Genomic DNA, 24,926 nt, shown 5'->3' on the forward strand with positions numbered 1-24,926 from the left:
ACTAACTCCTAAAACACCAAAAAATTTACCAGCTAGGCAAGTGTTGTCCGGGCTGTAGATCCGACCATATTCCCGTTATTGTTATTGTTATTGTTTTTGCTGTATCAACCTCTAATTTTTAAGGAAAAGATACTATGGAGGTCAGTTTTGGCCTAAAATCACTCTCTCAACATCTTTTTTTCCTTGCTTTCAATCTAAATAAGTGATTTTCACATAGATTAAATCTTTTAGTTTTTCTTTTTTTTTTGTTGTGATATCGTCGTCTGTGTGCGGCATTGTGTTGTTAGTCATCATTAGTACGACATTTGATTTTCTCGTTTTGTTGCGGTGTTCGTTTAGTTTGTATTTGAAAGATCAACTTGAATCAACTGCAGATTCAATCAATGATTTGGGCTTTATCGTTCCAGATCCGGAAGCATAGACATTCCGGTAACTTTAAATTTATGATGTTATTTGTAGGCATTATGCTGTTATATGCTATTAACTTGGATGCTGTGAGTTTGTTCACAGATTCATCATTTTTATTTTTAGCGGTGTTGAATTTGTAGTCACATATGATGTACTTTATCAATCATTGGAATGAATGAATATAGTTATTATTTTTCGGACAAAAAAAAAGGAAAAGATACTATGCTAATTTAGAATTTCGTAGTGAGGTAGTAAAATCAATTACTCTGTATAAGATAATATGGACAAAAAAAAGAAGACGAGAGATTGGTATGTGCCATTATATAGGGGTGGGCATGGTTAAGTTTTTAAGAAAAATCGAACCGAACTAAACCAAACTGTTTTCAAAATTCATAATAATCAAACCGAACTGAACCGTTTGTCTTTTAAACCGAACCAAACCAAACTGTTAAAATAGTTTGGTTTTATGGTTCTGAACCAAACTATAATTAACTTTTGACTAAAAAGAACTGAACCATTAAGATAACCGAATCGAACCAAACTGATAATCATGAATCGAACCAAACTATTTCATTTTAGTTCTAAAGCTGTTAGTTATGGTTCAGTTTTTTTTTGTTTGGTTCGGTTTAGTTTTGTATTTCGGTTCACTTTTTGGTTTTTTTGCCCACCCCTACCATTATGGGAGGTTTAGGAATGGATCATGATGCTATGCGGTAACTGAATCACATAATGTGGTCCATCAGATTTTAGCTATCCATTTCAAATCGGTTTATATATATATATATATAATGGGTGAAAGTTGTGTTGAAGAAGATGAAAGGGAAAATGAGTATAAGAGAAATAGTAATAGACTAAGAGAGGCGCATAATGAGGTTTTTAATCTTACCCATCCATTTTTTATCCAACGACTATTATTTCATTCTCATATTCTCATGTATTTTTACCATTCTCATAATATACATCCTATATATATATATTTGCTTTCACCACTAGTTTAATATGGTTCGAGGGTCAGTTCTGGCATCAAGTGGTTCCAGCCCCCTCCCGATCACAGTTGTAGGGATCGAACTGCGGTCCTCCCTACCAAATTCAACGCCAATCACCACTGAACCAACTAACGATCGGTTCAAATCAGTTTATATTGTATCTTAATAAAATTAGTATAAATCAATTTTAATCATTACTACAGGGTCTTGTTAACATGTGCATATAAGACACATGATAAGATAGTTTAATATAGAAATTTAACATTTAATGATACAAAACATTTAATGCTTTAAAAGTTAAAAACCACAAATTCTAAAGCATAATTTCTATTTTTTCTTGCTTAACACGTGTCATATATGCACATGTTAACATTCTCATTACTACAGAAAATATTTAATACAGAAAATCCTAATTAAAATCGCGTCAATATTTAATCCTGTTTCGTATATAAATTGATACACTAAGGATGCATTTAATTCGTAAAACAGCAAAACTGGACAGAACAATACAGAACAGAATAGGATAATACATAACAGGACAACACTGTACTGGAGAGATATAAAACGATAATATCTTTATATTCGAAAATAAAATGAGTATTTTCGTTTTTCTTATAGTTGTATTGTGATAAAAAGTTGTCATGTGGTTTAGTGAGGGACAAAAAATCTTGTTTTTGTCCTGTTACTTGCTACATAATTTGTCCAATCTCATAACCAGTTTCAAATCAAACAGAATACAACAAAAGTTGTCCAATTCAATACCCAATTTTTTAACATATCAAACGCACTCTAGAGTGAAAAACCTTGATGCACATGGGTTTCTGTTTCATTTATGTGTGCCTCGTCAATGTATCATAACTCCAACGTGCCAAACCATCAGTAGGTCGTACAAATTCTTATGAGCATGTTTTTCCTTTTAGTTGGAAATAATCTTTTTTAAAGTAGTCTCATAGATAAAATTTTTATGCAGGGTCGGTTTCGATTATTTGGAGACACTGTTTAATTAAATATTGAAAATTGACCCTAATAAAGAAATACAAAATACATAAAAAATAATAATTTATTAATATACATCTGATATTTTATGAGTATAAATAATATATAACTAATATTTTCTACCAAACAAATGAAATAAAAAAATATATTACTAATATTATATGAGCTCAAAATTTTGAGATGAGACCCTCAAAATTTTGAGGCCTAAGGCCGTCGCACACCTTGCACATGTGTGCACGCCGGACCTGATTTTACCTTGAAAGTAGATAAGTCGAATGACCGGGATTCGAACCCTAACCCCTACATATATAATTCAACGTGTCTCTGCTAACTTAACTAAATTCCAAAAACTTTCTGCTATTTCTTTTAATGATGTATTGATGTTAATGTTTAATTAATTAGACATTCTTTTAAAAAATTATTGTAATGTCTCATCTCTTTTTCCAACTAGCGCAGTGGCCACAAATATGAAACTATTGCTTGCAAATAATGCATGGCAAAAGTGTGATCACAACGAAACGTAACAAAAAAAAAAAAGTCAAAACAATGAATTAAAAAACCCTAAAGAAGAGAAATATTAAGTACCACCGATTTTTTTGTTCAACTATACAACATTTCCATGTTATAATTATTCACCATGAATGAAAGAAAAAATAAAAATAAAGCCTAAAGAAGAGAAATATTAAGTACCACCGATTTTTTTGTTGTCAACAAATACAACATTTCCATGTTATAATTTACTCACCATGAATGAAACAAACGCCTAAAGAAGAGAAATATTAAGTACCACCGATTTTTTTTCCCCAACTATACAACATTTTCCAGGTTATAATTCACTCTAAATTAACCTTCCTTCCTCTCCACACTCTTGAAACATTTCAACCACAATGGCAACATCACCATCTTCCAAACAAAACTCAACCATTGATCCCTACAAATTTCTCAAAATCAAACTCAATCCAAACGGTTCCCTAACAAGAAACTACGTCGTAGGGATGACAATTTGACTCATACACAGAGGGTACCCGCAAAAATTACCCACAACGAGTAGGGTAAAAATCCGCATTTTGGGTACGGGCACGGGTATGGGTAATTACCCGCAAAAATAAACGGGTATGGGTGCGGGTACCTTAGTACCCACCCCGCCCTATACCCGCATAATATATATTTATTTATTTTATTTATATTAGTATATTATAATATATGTAAATAATTTAAAACAATACAACTCTACTAAACTATTACATATTTTTAATAAAAATGTTTATGTATAACATAATATAAAAATAATGTGAATATTTAACATAAATATGAACTTTAACATAAGGTTAGTAATAATTTTGTTTATAATTTTCATTAGTCAATATTAAAATCTTTAAATTTTTTTTAATTCTATTAAAATTATATGATATTTTATAATTGATCAATTTATTTTTAGTAAAAATGCGGGTAACGGGTATGGGTACCTGGTACCCATAGGGTATGGGAACGGAGGCAAAAGTTGTTACCCGTGCAGGTATGAGAATGGGTACGGGTATTTTTTCAATCTACGGGTATGGGGATGGGTACTATAATACCCTACCCATACCCTACCCATTGTCATCCCTACTACGTCGTCCCCACTATGCCACCATCCTCCGATCTCAAAGACTCACAACCCGCTCTATCCAAGGATATTACCCTAAATGCCGACACAAAAACATTGATCCGCCTATTCATCCCAAACCCTCCACTGTCTTCCTCCACGGCTAAACTCCCCCTCATTCTCTACTTCCATGGAGGCGGTTTCATCCTCTACCACCCTTTATCCCTAATCTTCCATCATTTCTGCTCCACATTTGCTGCTGAAATCCCTGTCTTTGTTGCCTCCATTGATTATCGTCTCGCGCCTGAGCATCGTCTTCCCGCCGCATATAATGACGCCGTTGAATCTCTTCTCTGGCTCAAATCCCAAGCTCAAAATTCAACCCAATTTGATCCATGGATTAGAGACCACGTCGACTTTAGTACATGCTTCATAATGGGAAGTAGCGCGGGAGGTAACATCGCATACTTCGCGGCTCTTCGTGCTCTAGATCTTGATCTTTCTCCTGTTAAGATCCAAGAGCTGTTATTAAATTCTCCAATTTTTAGTGGAGCTCAGAATCTGAGCTCCATTTGATTAACGATCATATATTACCGTTACCTACAGGTGATCTCATGTGGACCCTATCATTGTCCAAGGGTGCAGATCGCGACCACGTGTATTGTAATCCAACGACTTTGAATGCAATATACGGTGAGAAGATCCAACGGCTGTCGAGGACTTTTGTCAACGGCTACGGCGGGGATCCATTGGTGGATAAGCAAAAGGAGTTGGTGAAGATTTTGGAGGCACATGGGGTGCACGTGGAGTCCTATTTTTGTTAGGATGGGTATCATGATGTGGAAATATTTGATCGTTCTAAGGCACAAGCTTTGGGCTCCTTCTATGGTGGGAAAGGCTAGTAGGTCTCCCACCGTGGGAAACTAATATTATCCGTTAGATTAAATAGATCATTTTAGACTTCTTACACCTTATCATTTTCAACTTCTTACACCTTATCATTTTCAAGTATCATTATTGTACTTTTCTACCACCCAATTGTTAAGATCTCTATTTCCATCTATGTCCGTCCACATTCACTTTCCAATTAATTTTCTTTTTCTTCTGTTTGGTGAGAGAGATAAAAAAATTATGGATTCAAGATAGCAAGTTTATGCACTCTGTGTTGAAGCCACTCTGGATCCCAAAAATAAAATTGAGAAAATCATAAATTACAAAATAAGAAAGGAAAAAGAGGTAAAAAATAAATAGTTGAGTGAAAATTAAAGAATCCAGATGACTATATGACAAGGAAAAGAGAATTAAAGAATTTGAATTAACGGAGTAATTGTTTTCATTGATATGTTTGCCTTCACTTCACATATGAGATCCACAATCTTAGCCTAGAATTGAGGAGATGAGAAAGTTCACTCTATTATTAAGCAACTATCACAACTTAATTACAAAATATTCGACACTTTAATGTTAACCCTCTATTAGAAATTAGAAATCAGATGAATTATTTATCTATTTTTTGGTCAGGAAATCAGATGAACCTTTGTTTATTTTGGCAGTGAAGAAGAAAGCACAAACTTTACTTCTTTATCGTTTTCTGGAATTTCATTTGAAATAAGGAGGTGGTGGTGGTGATACTGATAGGCATTGGAGGCAGAGAGAGGGAAAGAGAACAAAGAGATGAGAAAGAAAATGTATAAAGTGTTGATGGTGTATGATAACATCACCGCCCCATTATTTTTCCTAAGGTATCAGTTTATTGAAAATTGAACTTTATAATATTTTATTATTTTTAGAAGACAACATTCAACCATGCACCATTGATCAAATTGAATAATACTCTACTTTAACCACAGTTGATTTGCACATCCATCCAATGATTTCTGACATGACATTGTCCAATTGGTTCATGGAGTTCAAACATTTAATTGATCAGAAAATTTACTTCATCTAACTATTCTCAACAACCACCTAGAAATTTTGAATAACAATGCGATTCAGCACAATAAAGAGCAGGATACTGTGAATAGTCATTGTTTACACCTTGTTCTTCCCTTCGATCTGCTTCTTCCTCTGATTGTATTTCTAGTCGATAAGCTTCTTTTTAAGCTAGTTCGGAGTTCATCAAATCCGCCATTTCAATATTTACAACGTTCCCTTCGAGCATTATAAGAACCTTGTGCATTGCATAGACAAGATACGAGCACCAACAACCCAACTCCCTAATCTTTGAACCGCATGTGATTCCCTCAGTGTCATCAACCGCGGTAAATGCTATTTGATTATGATTTTTGACATAAGTGGAGGTTGGAATAGGGTATTGTTTTGGAATACCGAGAGGTATTCCGGCCGAATGACAGCAATCATAAAACGGATGAAATGTCGCCCCGTCAGGGATGTTTTCCATAATATCATCTCCTGTGCAAACAGAGAAACAATACAAACAAATGTCTATGCATAATTCAAAAAGAACAAACACAACCAGACAATAAAAAAGCAACAAAACGAGCAGCAAATAAAGTAGTTTATGAACTATCTCATAAACTAACTACCATTGATCCTTACCATATAATTGTTCCAAATTGCCGTCTTGATCCGGTCCAAGATCCATACAATATTCTTCATCAATTTTGAGCCCATGACCACTAAAAAAGAATATTAATTTATCTCCTTGCTTAGCACCTTCGGCCATTATTCCCAAAATCTGCATTATGTGGTCATGATTTTGTAGTTTCTCGACAAATGTGTCGGAGGAAGATGTTGGAACATCAACAATATAATCTGTTAAATATTTTATTTCATTTGGTTTACAACCGAACCCTCCAATCAGGTGCTCCCTAAATAGTGCCAAACTTGGAATAGACGATACTAAACAGTCATCTTCGTAACTCGGGTGTGCTAAAGCCACCAGTAAAACTTTGATCGATAATGGAGTAAGCTGAAGCCGCTTCTGCTCCTGTTAAGAACACAAAAATAAATACTTGTGTAATCCAAATTCTGAACTCACATGACAACCAAACAATTACCATCCAAATTGACTTTTGTGTCAAAAATACTGTAAAGATTTCAGTAGTATAGGACATTTTTCGATTGTTTCATTCATGTGAGAAGTAACAAAATAGATTCTAATATTTCATTTCACGCCTCATAGTTTCTATTTCGATTTTAAATTGACAATAACTATTATTGTCAATTTAAAATCGAAATAGAAACTATGAGGCGTGAAATGAAATTTTAGAATCTATTTTGTTACTTCTCACATGAATGAAACAATCGAAAAATGTCCTATACTACTGAAATCTTTACAGTATTTTTGACACAAAAGTCAATTTGGATGGTAATTGTTTGGTTGTCATGTGAGTTCAGAATTTGGATTACACAAGTATTTATTTTTGTGTTCTTAACAGGAGCAGAAGCGGCTTCAGCTTACTCCATTATCGATCAAAGTTTTACTGGTGGCTTTAGCATACCCGAGTTACGAAGATGACTGTTTAGTATCGTCTATTCCAAGTTTGGCACTATTTAGGGAGCACCTGATTGGAGGGTTCGGTTGTAAACCAAATGAAATAAAATTTTTAACAGATTATATTGCTGATGTTCCAACATCTTCCTCCGACACATTTGTCGAGAAACTACAAAATCATGACCACATAATGCAGATTTTGGGAACAATGGCCGAAGGTGCTAAGCAAGGAGATAAATTAATATTCTTTTTTAGTGGTCATGGGCTCAAAATTGATGAAGAATATTGTATGGATCTTGGACCGGATCAAGACGGCAATTTGGAACAATTATATGGTAAGGATCAATGGTAGTTAGTTTATGAGATAGTTCATAAACTACTTTATTTGCTGCTCGTTTTGTTGCTTTTTTATTGTCTGGTTGTGTTTGTTCTTTTTGAATTATGCATAGGCATCTGTTTGTATTGTTTCTCTGTTTGCACAGGAGATGAAATTGATGATATTATGGAAAACATCCCTGACGGGGCGACATTTCATCCGTTTTATGATTGTTGTCATTCGGCCGGAATACCTCTCGGTATTCCAAAACAATACCCTATTCCAACCTCCACTTATGTCAAAAATCATAATCAAATAGCATTTACCGCGGTTGATGACACTGAGGGAATCACATACGATATATATATATATATATATATCCCCAGTCAACTCAATTTATGTCACTATATTGGCAATGATGATTAAAGAGGAATACACACACCCTTGCTGGGAAATGCAGATTGAGTTTTTGTTCGATGATATATAAGAAGATTAAAGAGAAGAACAACAGAGGTTGAGAAAGTACTGACTGTAAGTCATACCCTAGATTTTTGCTTCTGTTGTACATTGTAATCATCCAAGCTATCCAACAATGGAACCTGAAATAAATTTGAGTCAGAACCTCGGTAATGTATCCCCATATTACAGTCACAAGTATAGTCATCATCACCTTTTCATATAAGAAAGAAACTCTTGTATCCGCCTCCCATGCTTTCACTTTAGCAGTTAAATTCCATACCATAGCTATTCAGTAAAATATTTGAAGGATAGTTAGAGTTAAACCAATGAGGAAACTAGCAGCAAGTTACAACCTAGAGCTTTGCACTTATATGTGATTTTTTTTTCTTTCTGCAAAGAGCTTATTTTCAGTCCTTCACATATGTTATTCAAGCTATGAGAAACAAGAATGATTACTTAATCTTGCTAATCTGCCAGCTTTGGAACATAGAATAAAGGTCTGGGATTAACTTCTTTCAAAATTACATAGTCTTATAACATCATAAATTATATAGATTTTAACTGCCAACACCCCATACAAATAGCTATTTGTTAGTCAATCACGGTTAGAAATTTCTAGTTGTCAGTTAGTAGGTTGCATATTCAGTAGCTACTGGCAAACGGAAAACTTTTGTGACCTTGCCTGGTTAAGATTTCTCGTATATAGATAAAGATAATAGCAGTAACATATTTTGACATGCCAAATTTAACATCTAGCTATGTTTTTCAAGTTAATTTATGGTTTGCATTCCAAAAGTTTTTCATTTATAACACACCATCTCAAATATTTATTGGTCAGATATAAGTGGATTCCAATGGCTTTTTTCACATAAAAAATAAGGAAGGCATTTACCTCTAGCAATGTTTTAAAAATTGGACCGAATCTGAAAGTTCAACCTGGTGAACTAGGAATTGGCCAGTTTGCCAATCCTGTTTGATCCGTAAATGTGGTTGGTTCACATTTTTGCATATATTTATTATACATTATTTATACTTAATACATTTTTTATTAGTCATCTATTTCATCCATGGTTGAACTTATTGAAGCATGACCTGAGGTCTCGTCAATTTGATTTCTGGTCAATTTTGAAAACATTGAGTACTGGTACCTATACGACATAATCAAAACTATATATGGTCATACTCATACTTGGAATTACTTCTATAAAATTATAAGAGTTTCTATTCATTCAAGCTTGTCCACAGTTTAATTGGTCTACTATTTCAGCGTGTTCTGAATACCATTAACATCTTAATAGCATTCTGATTCAAGCATACGCTGCAACTAGTTCACAGGTTTCCCTTAACATGAAGGCATAAAAATAAAAAATCTATTATAATCATCAAGATTCTAGATCAACCAAAATTACTACAAATGTAACATTTAAAATAATGACTCACATTGAATCTCGCTGACAAGAATTCGTGCTTTCTCTGCACGCTTCAAATTATTGTGTGCTCCTCTTACTGCACTATACCGATTTTCATCCTGGTATGACGGCAAAAATGGCAAATTGTTTATATTTTGATATCTTTCTCAAAATAGATATACTAATCTACTAAATAATAAAAAATAGCAAGTTTATCAAACTTTTTAATTGATTAACAGAATATAAAACATTTGTAGTTAGAATTGAAGTATTAACTTCTAATATTTAAAGTCAAAGTACAGAAATGTCCTCGATAACCATCATGGATAACTTAGTATAGCGATTTCATTTTCAACATAATTTTGAACATAATGCAAAATGACCAAAGCAGAGAATGTTTAAAATCTAATATTCTTTTGTATCTCCTACACGTAAGGATATTTGAGGTTTTAAGTGTGGACAATGCACGGGTCCACCCTACCAACTTTATTTAGAAGAGGGGCCAACCATTTGTGAGTATCTAAGTTTAGATTATTAGGTAAACCGTAAAGGCCCATAAATAGTTGCTCCCTCCATCTCATTATAAGCATCTCATTTGTAATATTTCTTTATCTCAAAATATTTGTCACTTTAGAATACAAAGGATTCATTATTTTTCCCCCTCATATACCCTTATTTCTTATGTCTTTAATCCACCTGACTACTCAATTAATAAGGGTGCTTTAGTAAATGAAACTTGTGTTTTATATTCATCATTTTCTTAAGAACCGCACACAAGTCAAATGAGACACTTTATAATGACACTGAGAGAGTAATAGTTAAATATTAGAAAGGGAAACCAAATAAACTGAAATTGAATTACCAATAAACTATAGTAACCTGTGTGCATATAACAGTCATCAGGTCCCTTTGGGTTGAAAACAATAAAAAAAATCATATATAAATGATAAAATAAACATATTTGTACGCTATGGTGATAAATTTCATCTGCATCAATTTATAGCTTCTTTAAGAATAAAATAATTTGAAATAAACTTAAGAATGGTATGTTGCATGGGTACTCCATTTTAGACCGAGTACCGGTACCGGGTACGTACCGGGTACCGGTACGCGTATGGTACTCCCCCGGTACGCACCGATGCCGTACCTATTTATTTTTTTATTTTTTTTTGCAACGGGTACACACGTGGTACACCTGTGGTACTCGCGTGGTACACCAATCCAAAAAAACACGATTTTTTTTCTCCTTTTTCTTTTATTATTAGTTTTTTTTTATAGGAAGATTTACGTTTTTTATTTGTTTATAATATAAAGTAGCAATTATTGCTAAAAAACAATAACAAAGTAGCCGCCGGAATTATTCACTCATTCATTGAAAAAAAATAGACTAAATTCAAAGAGAGATGAAGATCTAGTTTTTATTCATACCAATTTTCGTCTTCTCTCAAGAAAGAGAAATATTAATACTTATAATGAAAGTGCAACAAAAACGTGGGATATTCGTAGAGATGAATGAGATTTATTTAATATATAGTTGATATTCTTGAAATTGCTAGTCTTTCTCGCGGTGAACCTAACTAGAGGTCACTCTTTTTAGTGATGATGAAGAGGGAAATAATTGACTCTTTTTGAGCTAATTGGTTTTTAATTTCATATTTTGATGTTTCGAACAATTTAAATTACATTTAAAGTGTGTTGTGATATTTTTTATGTTTAATTATTTGTTTTAACAATATAACTATATTATTTGATATATATAATTATATTTTTAAAAAAAATTATAGGGACGTACCCGTACCTTAGTTTTTCTAAAAATGACGTACCCCGTACCGGTATCGGATACCGGTACCGTACCCGCACCCGGGCAACATACCCTTTCATATGCATCTAACCATATTTCCTCCTCAACAGCAAATTTCCATTTCTCCACCCTATCTAATATATCTCTTCTGCTTAGAGCTTGCTCTTTGGCCTTTATGATTCGATCATCCATGTTTTGAAGCAATTTAGACATATCAATATTACCTGCAAATTAAAGGTATTTAAGAGAAAACAAAATGGAAATTAAAGGTACATACATTTGTAAGTAGCCGCATTTAAATTTCAAGAAAAAAATTAATAACACTTTAGATATAGTTTATGTACCAGATTCTATGAGGCTAGTCGGAATCTGTCTAGCAGATTCACTATCCACATCCATGTCATCTCCTTTGTAAATTACTTCAAGTTCATTCTGCCTTTTAAACACTAATTCCTTCATCTTACTGGCTTTCAAAACATTTAAGCGCTGAACTTCAACCTCAACCTGAATAAATATAAATAATAATCAACTAAAATTCAAACTATGCAAGTAAAATTGCAATGCAAGTTCAAGTCATATAAGTTTTAACCTGCTTGATGACATCAGCAGAAAGGCACCCTCGGATTGACACTTCATCAACTGATGCTGAAATTAATCTAGTAACATTGCTAAAGGCCTTTCGCTCATCAATTGCCATCTCCATAAGATCCCATAACTCTACCAAGAATTTAGCAAGTTCTTGTATCTGCAAGAAAGTAAAATTATATTCATAAATCTTCAAGAACCTGCTGGAAAAAATTTATCCATCAATAACAAAATTAGACGTGCAATCCATTTTTATTTATTTGCATGAATTAAAACAATAGTACCCTTTCAACCTCATGATTCCACCCTCGCGTCATACTCCCTCTAGTCCTTATTATAAGAAAAAGTTTATTTTTTAGGTTCATAATATGATTAATGTATTTGGTCTATATTAAGGACTAAATACATCAATCGTTCTATGAATCTAAAAAGTTAACTTTTTTCTTATAATAAGGACTAGAGGGAGTATTAGAAAAAGAAGCAAACCCATCCCATACACAAAAAGAATAGTTCCAGTAATAAAGAAAAGACAATATTTATGACTTAGTTTGGTTCATAGTAGTCAATCCTGGATAGCAGAGCGGCCAACCCCAAAACTGGGATAGCAGGATAGCGTATAGCGGGATAGCCGCTACTTGAATTATTTAATATATAACTATATAATAATTATGACTATATATATCTAAATATTTTTATTTTTATACTAAATATATGCATATGTAGTTATTTTTTATTTAAAACAATATTTAATAATTACTGAAATAATAAATTATTTTTACTATTATTTAATTAGTGCCAACTATCTCCTTCCTATTGGAACATATGACATTTTAAGATAATGAAACAAAGCATCACGTAAGACGACCAAATCATGCGATGGCGGCAAACGGAGACCATGTAATGGCGCTGATCAGGGGAATTCAGCCATAAAAAGTGCTTCGTGCTCCATGAAAACACAAAAGCAGACTATCCCCTAGGCTGGAGCGGCCTCCGCTAACCCGGCTGGAGCGAATGCTATCGCTAACTGCTCCGCTCTGCTACCGGCCTTCTCATCGGCGCAGCACGTTGCCGCTCCGCTCCACCGCTAGAGTGCCACTATAGCGCGCCATCGACTACTTTCGTTCATTGCATCTTATACCTTTAACATAAATTTCAACCTTATTTTATAAAGCATTGAGTTTTACTGTCAAATACACTTTCTTCTGATTGCATAATCACCTTATTCCAAATTCCAATTGCATACAAAGAAGGATATTAGAAAATCAAAATAATTATTCAAGCTGCAAGAAAATAAGAGATAGAGCATCAAAAGATACTGCAATTCGATGCAAGAAATGAATGAGTTGACTAGGATACTTATGACCATTTAACACTAAACCAGTAACTGTTGGTACAGCTTTTACAGTGATCATTTGCTGTATCGAATATGATGATCCACCTGTACTACTTTCAATAGCAACAGTGAGACACATGCAGTATTTAATCTAGATCAGAAAAAGTGACCTTTTGTAGCCTTTGTTGTTTTTCCTGCTTTAATGAATGAATAGCCCCAGTTAAGCTAGCAAGAGTGTCGTTGCTAATGCTTAGCGATGCACCATTTGATGAATCACTCAAGCTTGGGTGGATATCATTTAATGTCTTCGAAAAATCAATTGACATTACTTCTGAAAGCTCACTAATAGTACTGATATGACTCTTCACTTTCTGATGGCGCAACATCTGATTGGAGAGAAAATAAGCAATATTAGGCTAACACTTAGGAAACTAAAAAACATATGGAAGTGTCGATATTATGCAACTATATTTTGAATTTGGTAGCACCTTTTCATTTTGAAGTTCATCGAGGTGCGAAATGAGTTCCCCCAATTTCTTCATTGTCAGATCACATTGATCAACATCTTGATCCGTGACACCTTTCGATTGTCCACAGCCTGCTATTTCAGCACATATCTGAGAAATTTGGGACTTTATTTTTAAAAATTCCTTGAGCCTCTCGTCCTTCTTTGACCTCTCCTCTAAGGCAGGTCTGATGTTGGCTAGTTGCTGCTTCAGAGTGCCCTTTCCCTTTCAAATGCAGAACTGTGTTAGTTGAGTATTTATCTACCAAATTAATTGGCAAAATTCTAATTGTGCAACGGAGCAAACATAAGGATTTGGGAATGATCAAACAGGGATTGCAATTATTAACACACAAAAATTGAAGAAAATAATTAATCATAAAATCTGATAATGATTACAGTTAAAAAATGTGTCTGTAAAATTCAATTTCATAAATAACTACACATGTTGATTATTAAGAGTTAAAATACAGTCTTCTATCTAACTAAACATTAAGGATTGCAATTATTAACTACACATGTTGATTATTAAGTAACTTATAAATGCTAAAACTACATTTTGATTTGCTTATAAAAGATTTCAAGTGTTAGCAAAAAAAAGTCCAACTTTGGAAAGTTTTAGGTTCCATATTAGTTATTGAAATTGTAAGATAGGCTAATTTGGTCCATGACATTAAGAAAATTTTAAAATGATCTCAAAATTTAAACTCAATCACATTATTAATCTTTTGAAGTTGGTCACTTTAATCCTTGAAATGGTCATAAAATGTGCAATATGGCTGAAGACATTCGACTAATCTTTTAGAGTTAATCAATTTGGTCCTTGAAATTCTCACAAAACGACTGATATGATCGAAGATAATCAATTTGATGGACAGTTTTGAAATTTTGTTAATTTTAGGGATCAAAGTCAGACCCTTACAATTTCAGGGACTAGATTAGGGATTCACAATCTTAGCAAAAATATAATGGAAAATTGTGCTTAGAGTGTCGTGTTCAGTGTTGGCGATGGCTGATGGCGGAGAGATAAATCACACCATACTGGCTGTTATGTGGTGCCGTTATATTGGCCTATGGCGGAAAATCCCACAATATCACCCTAAATAGGCCATGGCGGAGAGCCCAAAAACCACCACGGATACCAGCCATGGCCGATATTCAATAACACTGGCCGTGTTAATAGAAACAGCAATAGTACAAAAGAGAATGCCAATGGAACATACCCGTGAGAACATCACAGAATCCCCAAGAGAAGAAGCAATATTGGTGACTTCAGATTCAGTATCAGCCAGCCACTTAAACAAGTCAGCTTTGTGCTTTCTGGTTTCCTCAACCTTTTTGTGATAAATGTCAAGACACTCTTTGATAGCGGGTTGGACTTAACAGGCCCAAGAGGACTATAAAAAAACCTTTTTGGGTGCAAGACTTTGAAATTTTCTTTTTTCTACCCCAACAATTGTCAATCTACCATAACATTAATTTTAAATGGACGAATTTACCCTCATATATAAACTAAAACCATGAAGAAAAAATTTGGTTATTGGAACACTTTGGAAAAAAGTGTTCTGATATGTAAAATTTTTCTAACTTTTTTTTATCTGAACACTTTGAAAAAAAGTGTGTAGGTATGTAAAATTTTTCCAAATTTATTTTGTTACCTACGCACTTTGGAAAAAAGTGTTCAGGTATATAAAATTTTTCTAATTTTTTTTTTGTTACCTGAACACTTTGAAAAAAAGTGTGTAGGTAACAAAAAAATTTGGAAAGATTTTACGTACGTACACACTTTTTTTCAAAGTGTTCAGTTAACAAAATAATTTGGAAAAATTTTACATACCTACACACTTTTTTTCAAAGTGTTTAGGTAACAAAAAAAAAATAGAAAAATTTTACATACCTGAACACTTTTTTCCAAAGTGTGTAGGTAACAAAATAAATTTGGAAAAATTTTACATACCTACACACTTTTTTTCAAAGTGTTCAGGTAAAAAAAAGTTAAAAAAATTTTATATACCTGAACACTTTTTTCCAAATTGTTCCGGTAACCCAAAAAAAAATTTACATATCAGAACACTTTTTTCCAAAGTGTTCCGGTAACCAAATTTTTTTCTTCAGGGTTTTAGTTTATATATGAGGGTAAATTCGTCCATTTAAAATTAATATTGAAGTAGATTGACAATTGACGTTGAAAAAAATAATTTCAAAACCTTGATGCACATGGGTTTCTGTTTCATACTTTCATTTATGTGTGCCTCATCAATGTATCATAACTCCAACGTCAGATAACCCACCAAACCATCAGTAGGTCGTACAAATTCTTTATGAGCATGTTTTTTCTTTTAGTTGAAAATAATTTTTTTTAAGTAGTCTGGTAGCTAAAAATTTTATCCAGGGTCGGTTCCGATTATTTAGAGACACCGTTTAACTATTAAAAATTGACCCTAATAAAGAAATACAAAATACATAAAAAAAATAATAATGTATTAATACACATATGATATTTTATGAGTATATATAATATATAACTAATATTTCCTACCAAAAAAATAAAATAAAAAATATATAATTAATATTATATGAGCTCAAAATTTTGAGATGAGACGCTCAAAATTTTGAGGCTCGAGGCCGTCGCACACCTTGCACATGTGTGCACGCCGGACCTGATTTCACCTTTAAAGTGGATAAGTCGAATGACCTGGATTCGAACTCCGACCCCCTGCATATATAATTCAACATGTCTCTGCTAACTGAACTTAATTCCAAAAAAAATCTGCTATTTCTTTTAATGATGTTAATGTTTTATTAATTAGACATTCTTTTAAAAAATTATTGTAATGTCTCATCTCTTTTTCCAACTAGCGCAGTGGCCACAAATATGAAACTATTGCTTGCAAATAATGCATGGCAAAAGCGTGATCACAACGAAATGTAAAAAATAAAAAAAAATAAAAACAAAACATTGAATTAAAAAAGCCTAAAGAAGAGAAATATTAAGTACCACCGATTTTTTTGTTCAACTATACAACATTTCCATGTTATAATTATTCACCATGAATGCTTAAAAAAAAAAATTATTCACCATGAATGAAAAAATAAATAAAGCCTAAAGAAGAGAAATATTAAGTACCACCGGTTTTTTTGTTGTCAACAAATACAACATTTCCATGTTATAATTCACTCTAAATTAACCTTCCTTCCTCTCCACACTCTTTTGAAACATTTCAACCACAATGGCAAAATCATCATCTTCCAAACAAAACTCAACCATTGATCCCTACAAATTCCTCAAAATCAAACTCAATCTAAACGGTTCCCTAACAAGAAACTACGTCGTCCCCACCGTGCCACCATCCTCCGATCCCAAAGACTCGCAACCCGCTCTATCCAGAGATATTACCCTAAATGCCGCCGCAAAAACATCGATCCGCCTATTCATCCCAAACCCTCCACCGTCTTCCTCCACGACTAAACTCCCCCTCATTCTCTACTTCCATGGAGGTGGTTTCATCCTCTACCACCCTTCATCCCTAATCTTCCATCATTCCTGCTCCACATTTGCTGCTGAAATCCCTGCCTTTGTTGCCTCTGTTGATTATCGTCTCGCGCCTGAGCATCGCCTTCCCGCCGCATATAATGACGCTGTTGAATCTCTTCTCTGGCTAAAATCCCAAGCTCAAAATCCAACCCAATCTGATCCATGGATAAGAGACCACGTCGACTTTAGTAAATGCTTCATAATGGGAAATAGCGCGGGAGGTAACATCGCCTACTTCGCGGCTCTTCGTGCTCTAGATCTTGATCTTTCTCCTGTTAAGATCGAAGGACTCCTATTAAACTCTCCATTTTTTAGTGGAGCTCGGAGGACGAAATCTGAGCTCCATTTGATTAACGATCATATATTACCGTTACCTGCAGGTGATCTCATGTGGACCCTATCGTTGCCCAAGGGTGCAGATCGCGACCACGTGTATTGTAATCCAACGGTTTCGAATGCAATATATGGTGAGAAGATCCGACGGCTGTCGAGGACTTTTGTTAATGGCTACGGTGGGGATCCATTGGTGGATAAGCAAAAGGAGTTGGTGAAGATTTTGGAGGCACATGGGGTGCACGTGGAGTCCTATTTTTGTGAGGATGGGTATCATGCTGTGGAAATATTTGATCGTTCTAAGGCACAAGCTTTGGTTGATTATGTTAAGAAATTTATACTCTCTACTGTTACTCCTCAATCCTCTATGTAAAACTTTATGCTAGGATGTATTTTTATCTCTTGCTTTTTTAAAAGATCATTTAAAAAATAATTATTGGCATTATCACGTTTTTGTTAATTAGGAAAATGTCTGGATGGTTATATTATATGCAACTTTCACTAATAAAAGAATATTGTTATAATAAGATGGTAGCTGTGCAAAAAAGAGGATTCCGATTTTTCTTTTTCTTTTTTGTGATAAAAGAGGGCTAACGCCCAGAGAAGAAACAGAGATCTACATAGTTACATAAATATTCCTAGGCATGCAAGCCCCGGAAAAATCATCAAAAAGGAGACTAGATATTCCACTCGGAGGGGTTTCCATAACATGAGTATTAAACGAATCCAAAGAAAAACTAAAATTGGTCAGCCAATCAGCACTCCGATTTCCTTCCCGCAAAGTGTGATTGAAATGCACCTGCCAGTTCAATTTTGAAAGCTTTTGTATACGACGAATCAAGGTGGGCGTCTAAAACCTGGTATGCAATAAAATCGGTCAAGTGATGATATATATATATATATATATATATATATATATATATATATATATATATATATATATATATATATATATATATATATATATATATTTGTGCACATATTTGACACACAAATCACATTTACTTCCTCTTTATCACTAATTTGATTGTTCTAAGAACGTACTGACTGTTTTATGCTTGAATCTTATTTAAATTCATAACCTTAATTTTCTTTTAAGTTGATTTTTTAAAGGTTCAGAATTCAAACCACCTTTCTTGTGAAAAACTTTTATATTTCAAGAACTTTATTTTGATTTCTCAATTAGTTTTTAATTTGCAATTAATAATAGGGTCATGCTAAACAGTGCCCCTGGGGCACTAGTTAAGCATACTAAAAAAGGAAACAAATGATAAAGTTAATGATGAGAAAAAATAACTTTTCACATCATTAAAACATTGAATGCACAATTTACGAGATAAAAAATTCTATATTTGTATTCTTAACTAGTGCCCCGGGGCACTATATAGCATTTTCCTTAATAATAAAGGAGAAATATGTATTTGAATAATGCTAGCAACACACTCTTTAACAAACATACTCCAAAACAGTCTCTTTTATTGGTTGAAATTCACATGGGTCCCATAAAAAATGTGGACCCATATAACTTTTATGGAACCCATATAAATTTTATTGGCTAAATTGCACTTTTGGCCCCCTAAGTTTCAGAAACTTGCAATTTTGGCCCCTTATGTTTCAAAATAGCAATTTTGACCCCCTAAATTTCAAAAAGTTGCGATTTTGACCCCTTATATTTTAAAATAGCATTTTTGGCCCCCTAAGTTTCAGAAAGTTGCAATTTTGACCCCCTATGTTTCAAAATAGCACTTTTGACCCCTATCTTTACCCTTTTTGCAAAAAGTCAATTTTGACCAAGTCAAAGTTGATGTGGCATAATAATATACTAGTGCCCAAACGGGCACGTTCCGTGCCCGTTTGTGTGATCCACATTCTCTATTGTGTTAAAGTATATAAATTGTAAACAATGATTTTGTGTAAATTATTTTGTGTTAAAGTATATCAATTATTTTACTTTCTTTCTAGAAAGCAAAAATAACCCATTAATTTTGTCACCAATGATTGACATCCCCATAATTTGTTAAAAAAAAAACATAAACTTCGAAATTATAATTTCTTCTATTTTCGATCCAACTATTTCTGCTAATTTATGTAAAAATTATTCTCAATTTTTTATGTATCTTTTTCTTTTAATGAATAGTATTAGCTTTTGGAAAACAACCAATTAAGTTACATATGTTGATTCCAATGCAAAAAACCCCTTAAGTAAATAAATGAGGAACAAAATTTCTAATAGGGATAATGTTCAGGTGGCCATTAACAACTTAGAAAACTAAATTTTAAAAGGATGACCAAAAGCTTATAAAAAAAAACGATGACCAAAATCTCAATTATTTTAAGTAGGACAAAAGAAATACACTTAACTATTATTTTCTTTTTTTGACGAACACTTAACTATATCTTGACATAATAACATGGATTACTTCAATAATGAGATTTAAATAAACGATCTAATCTCGTAGTTCTCTCAATATTTTAGAATAATAGAATAATCCATCGTTTAAACTAAATAAATGGCAAATAGAAGGGAGTAATTTTATCACTAAAGAAGAAATGAGTTCCTAACTTTCATACATTCTACCTCTTTTAGAAGAAATGAGTTCCTAACTTTCTTTCCCTTTAAGACAAATTTGTTCGTCATTTAATCCTCAAATGACATAGTGTAATAGATTTTACCTATTTCGGATATGCAGCAACACATAATTCAAATTGAAAATAATATACTTTAAAAAGAAATGCCTTAGTAATTAATGGATTCTAATTGTCACCGCAAGCATTTGATTTTACAAATTACTCTATTTAAAACATCATATAAAAATGTTATACATGTTCATATCTCAATTGATATTGCACTCGAAAGAATAAAATTAGTTGTAGAAAAAAAACAATATATATAGTTTAACTTCGGATAATAATATTCACCCCTCCCTCCCTGTATTTAACCCATGGAAGCGGCCTCAATGGTCCCCTGTTTTTCTACTCTATATTTTCTATTGTCCTGTTCCTCCGAATCTCTCTGTTGATGTCGATAAGATCTGCTTATTTTCATGTTGAATAGATTCTAATAGAAGAAAAAAGAAAAAAAAAATTATAAAAATTACAATAACCATCGTTAGATAATAGAAATATAAAAGACATCTATATATATAATTCCTAGATAGTTCTCCTACTATCCATCTTAACCCTAATCCACATCACCCACTTACATCCAATTAATTCACACAATAATGCCACATCACTTCCTTATATTATATCATTTTCATCTCTATTTTTTTTTGTTTCCACATCACTTCCTTATATTATATCATTCTCATCTCTATTTTTTTTTTATATTATATCAATCTCATAATAAATAATAAAGAATTATGTTTCTCCAATTATCCAAAAATTGATGTCACAAGATGTTACAATTTTCTACATTATTATTGAATTATACCTCTCCAATTATCCAAAAATTGATGTCACAAGATGTTACACTTTTCTACATTATTATAACATTTCTTAGTGACAATGAAGATGAACATAGTTGGATTCTCTTTCAACATTTATCCCATTTAAATGTCAACCGTTTTCATAGAAACAACAAAGAGTTTATAATTTAGTCACACAAAAAAATACAAAGAGTGTATACATTATTGACTTAATTACATTATAATTTTAGAGAAGAGTGAAGGTTATGCAAAAAGTTAGGTTATGGGATTGAAATATATAATAATCATTATCATTATCATATTTCATTCAATTTTAGTGTGTCGCCTATGCGTTGCACTATTGCATTGGCTGGCGCACCCCACAAAAAAAAAAAAATCATTCAATTTTGATGGTCCGTACTCATTCTCTATACATATAGGTATATATATTGGTTGGAGGAAGTGATAAGTACATCACTTTTATATTATTATTATTATTATTATTATTATTATTATTATTATTATTATTATTTTCATTTTATAATACTTATTGTTACAATTTATACGAATAATTTTTCAACATTATAATATAAAATACCACATAACACCTGTGCATCGCACGGGTGTGAGACTAGTTTATAATACAATAACGACAATGAGAAAAATATTGAAAATAATATAGTAGGAACAAATTAAATTTTACATTTTGTGTGATATGAGTCAACATTCATTCGCCAGCACATAATATATTCATCTATGGATCATTTTAACAGAATTTGAACAAAAATTGCAAAGGAATTAAGAATGCAAAAATAATGAAATTGAAACAAAGAGTGAAAGAATGGGAATAAGAATATATAATAATGTAGAAGAATAGTGAAAATTGGAGTAAATATGCATGGCAGAGAAATGAAGTAAGTACTTGGTTTGTTTCTTCTCATTATGTGCTTTTCGTTTCCTTCCCTTTTTTTATGGTAATGTGAAGCACCAATGTATTGCTCAATTTTCTATTTGTTGTGGTTACTGATTTATTTCTGAATATATTAACCGTTATATAGAATGATTTGTTTTTTGGTGATCAATGAGCGGTTGTTAATATAAGGGAGGAGAATGAAACAAATAAAGAGAAACTACTTGTGTAGTTGGTTTTGAAAGTTAAAGAAAATATGGTTTTGGAAGTTAGAGTGTCAATACGGGTAATTTGGGGTTTTTTAAAAAAGGCTACACCAAAAGAAAAGTATTCCCTTTATTATTGTTATAGATAAACCTGTTAAGCATAAACTGCAGAGGCAAAATAACATAATTAAAATGACATAACAAGTCAAACTTATTACATATAAGAAATTACATTCAAAATAGAAGTTCAAGACACTTTTCTAAATCAAAATGACATAACAAATCAAGTCATTACATATAAGAAGTCATTACATAATCAAAATAACATAATCAAAATGACATAATAAAAAGCACGAAGGGTTTCCAATTTCCATTGTTTCCTATTTTTGGATTTGGGATTAGGGTTTTTTTTTTACGTATAGTGAGAAATCCTTTTGAATAAACGTCACGAAGGATTAGGTTAATTATTTAGGATTTGAGATTATATATGTGTTAGTGAAAAAATAAATTTAATGCACGTGACTTCTTCCTTTTATTTTTTTATTCTTAGTTTTTTTAATTATAAGATGACAAAAAAATGCTGACGTGGCAGCTGAGTCACTTAAGTGACTTGCCACATCAACTTTGACTCGATCAAAATTGACCTTTTGCAAAAGGGGTAAAGATAGGGGGTCAAAAGTGCTATTTTGAAACATAGGTGGCCAAAATCGCAACTACTGAAACTTAGGGGGGCCAAAATTGCTATTTTGAAACATAGGGGGACAAAATCGCAACTTTCTGAAACTTAAGGGGCTAGAAGTGCTATTTTGAAACATAAGGGGCCAAAATTGCAAGTTTCTGAAACTTAGGGGGCCAAAAGTGCAATTTAACCAAATTTTAATTAATAGAAGAGAGTGTGTTAGAGTGTGTTTGTTAAAAAATGTGTTATTAGCACTCCTCGTATGTATTTTAAAGTTAAAAAAGTCATGTACAATTAATTAGATGGATATTGTAGAGTACTAATATTTTTTCAACACATAATCGACTCTGTCCCAAAATTTGGTTTCAAAAACTTTTTTCTATTTTAATACTGTAAATTTTAGTGGCGATTTCAATGTTTTTGAGCAACCCACTAATTTTGTACCGCAATCTTGCCAATGACCCTTAGGAATGACAATGGGTAGGGTACTGTAGTACCCACCCTCATACTCACAGTTTGAAAAAATATCCGTACCCATTTTTATATTCGCGTGGGTAATAACCTTTGTACCCGTCCCCATATCCTATGTGTACCTAGGTACCCATATCCGTTACCCGCAATTTTACTAAAAATAAATCGTTCAATTATAAAATATCATATCGTTAACTACACATTTGGTCCCTTACGTTTATTTTAGGTTTCAATTTGATCCCTTACGTTTAAAAAGTATCAATTTGGTCCCTTACGTTTATTTTAAGTTACAAGTTAGTCCTTTCCGTTAGTTTTGTCACTAACACCGTTTGAACAGTACACGTGTCAGCGTGTCCAAGTGCCACGTGTCAGTCCACGTATGCAAATTGACTGCCACATGTGACAAAATTGACGGAAAGGACCAACTTGAAACCTAAAATAAACGTAAGGGACCAAATTGATACTTTTTAAACGTAAGGGACCAAATTGAAACCTAAAATAAACGTAAGGGACCAAATGTATAGTTAAGCCTTTTAATATAATTATTTTTTTAAAAGATTTTAGTGTTGACTAATTAAAATTATAAACAAAATTTTTACTAGCCTCATGATAAAGTTCATTTCTTTGTTGACATATTCATATTGTGTTTGTATTATGTTATAAATAAACTTTTTATTAAGAATGTGTAATAGTTTAATAGTGTTGTATTTTTTAAAATTGATATAGACATGTAATTATATAATAATATATATATAAAATAAATAAATAAATATATATTATGCGGGTATGAGACAGGGTGGATACTAAGGTACCCGTACCCGCACACATACCCGTTTATTTTTACGGGTAAATTATCCATACCCATGCTCGTACAAAAAAATGCGAGTTTTTATCCTACCCGTTATGAATATTTTTTGCGAGTACCTGCTGGGTATGAGTCAAATTGTCTTCCCTAATTACCCTTTGCCAACATGAACACTAAAAAGATACTGTATAAATGATATATATGCAATTAAATAGAAAATCATTTTAGCTGGCATACTTTGACAATAAAATTCAATAAGTCCAAAAGAAACAATAATTATTTATCCATTCTATATACCTAAAGATTATATCCAAACTTACCTCAAATATAAGTAAAAACTTATCTCAAATTATTTATGGTTAGGATTAGACGTGGATCCTATTAGGTGGTGTCGGTTTTGATTTTTTTATTGGTTTTCCGCTTATATATGGTGCATTTGTTTTGTAGCTTTGCTTTTTCCGACTTCTGTTCGTCTTGTGCAGAAATCGATTATTAGTAATACAGTAATATATTTGCCGTTTCAAAAAAAAAAGTAAAAATTATTTTAAAAAATTGATTTATTTAGTTGATTTTCTTTGGCCAACTTTTACTTAATAATATTAATTAGTATAAAAAATTAAGATTATTTTATTAATGATTTGCTTAATTTGTTAATTTATTTTGCATCAATGAAATAAAATTCTTGTGGTTTTATATTTTTTTGTCTTCCACTACTAGTTTAATCTGGTTCGAGAGTCAGT

General features: G+C 32.5%; 2 protein-coding genes and 1 pseudogene across 2 annotated transcripts; 2 read left to right on the plus strand and 1 right to left on the minus strand.

The window, feature by feature from the left end:
* Positions 1–3,065: 3,065 nt before the first annotated feature.
* LOC123896025 lies at positions 3,066–4,877 on the plus strand (annotated as a pseudogene).
* Positions 4,878–8,109: 3,232 nt separating this feature from the next.
* On the minus strand, positions 8,110–15,199 carry LOC123898536 (65-kDa microtubule-associated protein 5-like). Its single transcript, XM_045949518.1, has 9 exons — positions 15,064–15,199; positions 13,824–14,066; positions 13,506–13,721; positions 12,007–12,162; positions 11,762–11,921; positions 11,490–11,641; positions 9,648–9,735; positions 8,419–8,492; positions 8,110–8,347 (listed from the first exon to the last, which is right to left on the minus strand). The coding sequence occupies exons 1-9, from the start codon at positions 15,073–15,075 to the stop codon at positions 8,285–8,287; spliced, it is 1,164 nt and encodes a 387-aa protein (XP_045805474.1). The 5' UTR covers positions 15,076–15,199; the 3' UTR covers positions 8,110–8,284.
* A 1,781-nt stretch (positions 15,200–16,980) lies between these two features.
* On the plus strand, positions 16,981–18,229 carry LOC123898667 (probable carboxylesterase 8). Its single transcript, XM_045949680.1, has one exon. It carries the CDS (start codon positions 17,071–17,073, stop codon positions 18,079–18,081), a length of 1,011 nt encoding a protein of 336 aa, XP_045805636.1. The 5' UTR covers positions 16,981–17,070; the 3' UTR covers positions 18,082–18,229.
* The last annotated feature ends 6,697 nt before the right edge of the window (positions 18,230–24,926 follow it).

This window comes from Trifolium pratense, linkage group LG7 (assembly GCF_020283565.1).
Source record: "Trifolium pratense cultivar HEN17-A07 linkage group LG7, ARS_RC_1.1, whole genome shotgun sequence".
Taxonomy (NCBI): domain Eukaryota; kingdom Viridiplantae; phylum Streptophyta; class Magnoliopsida; order Fabales; family Fabaceae; genus Trifolium; species Trifolium pratense.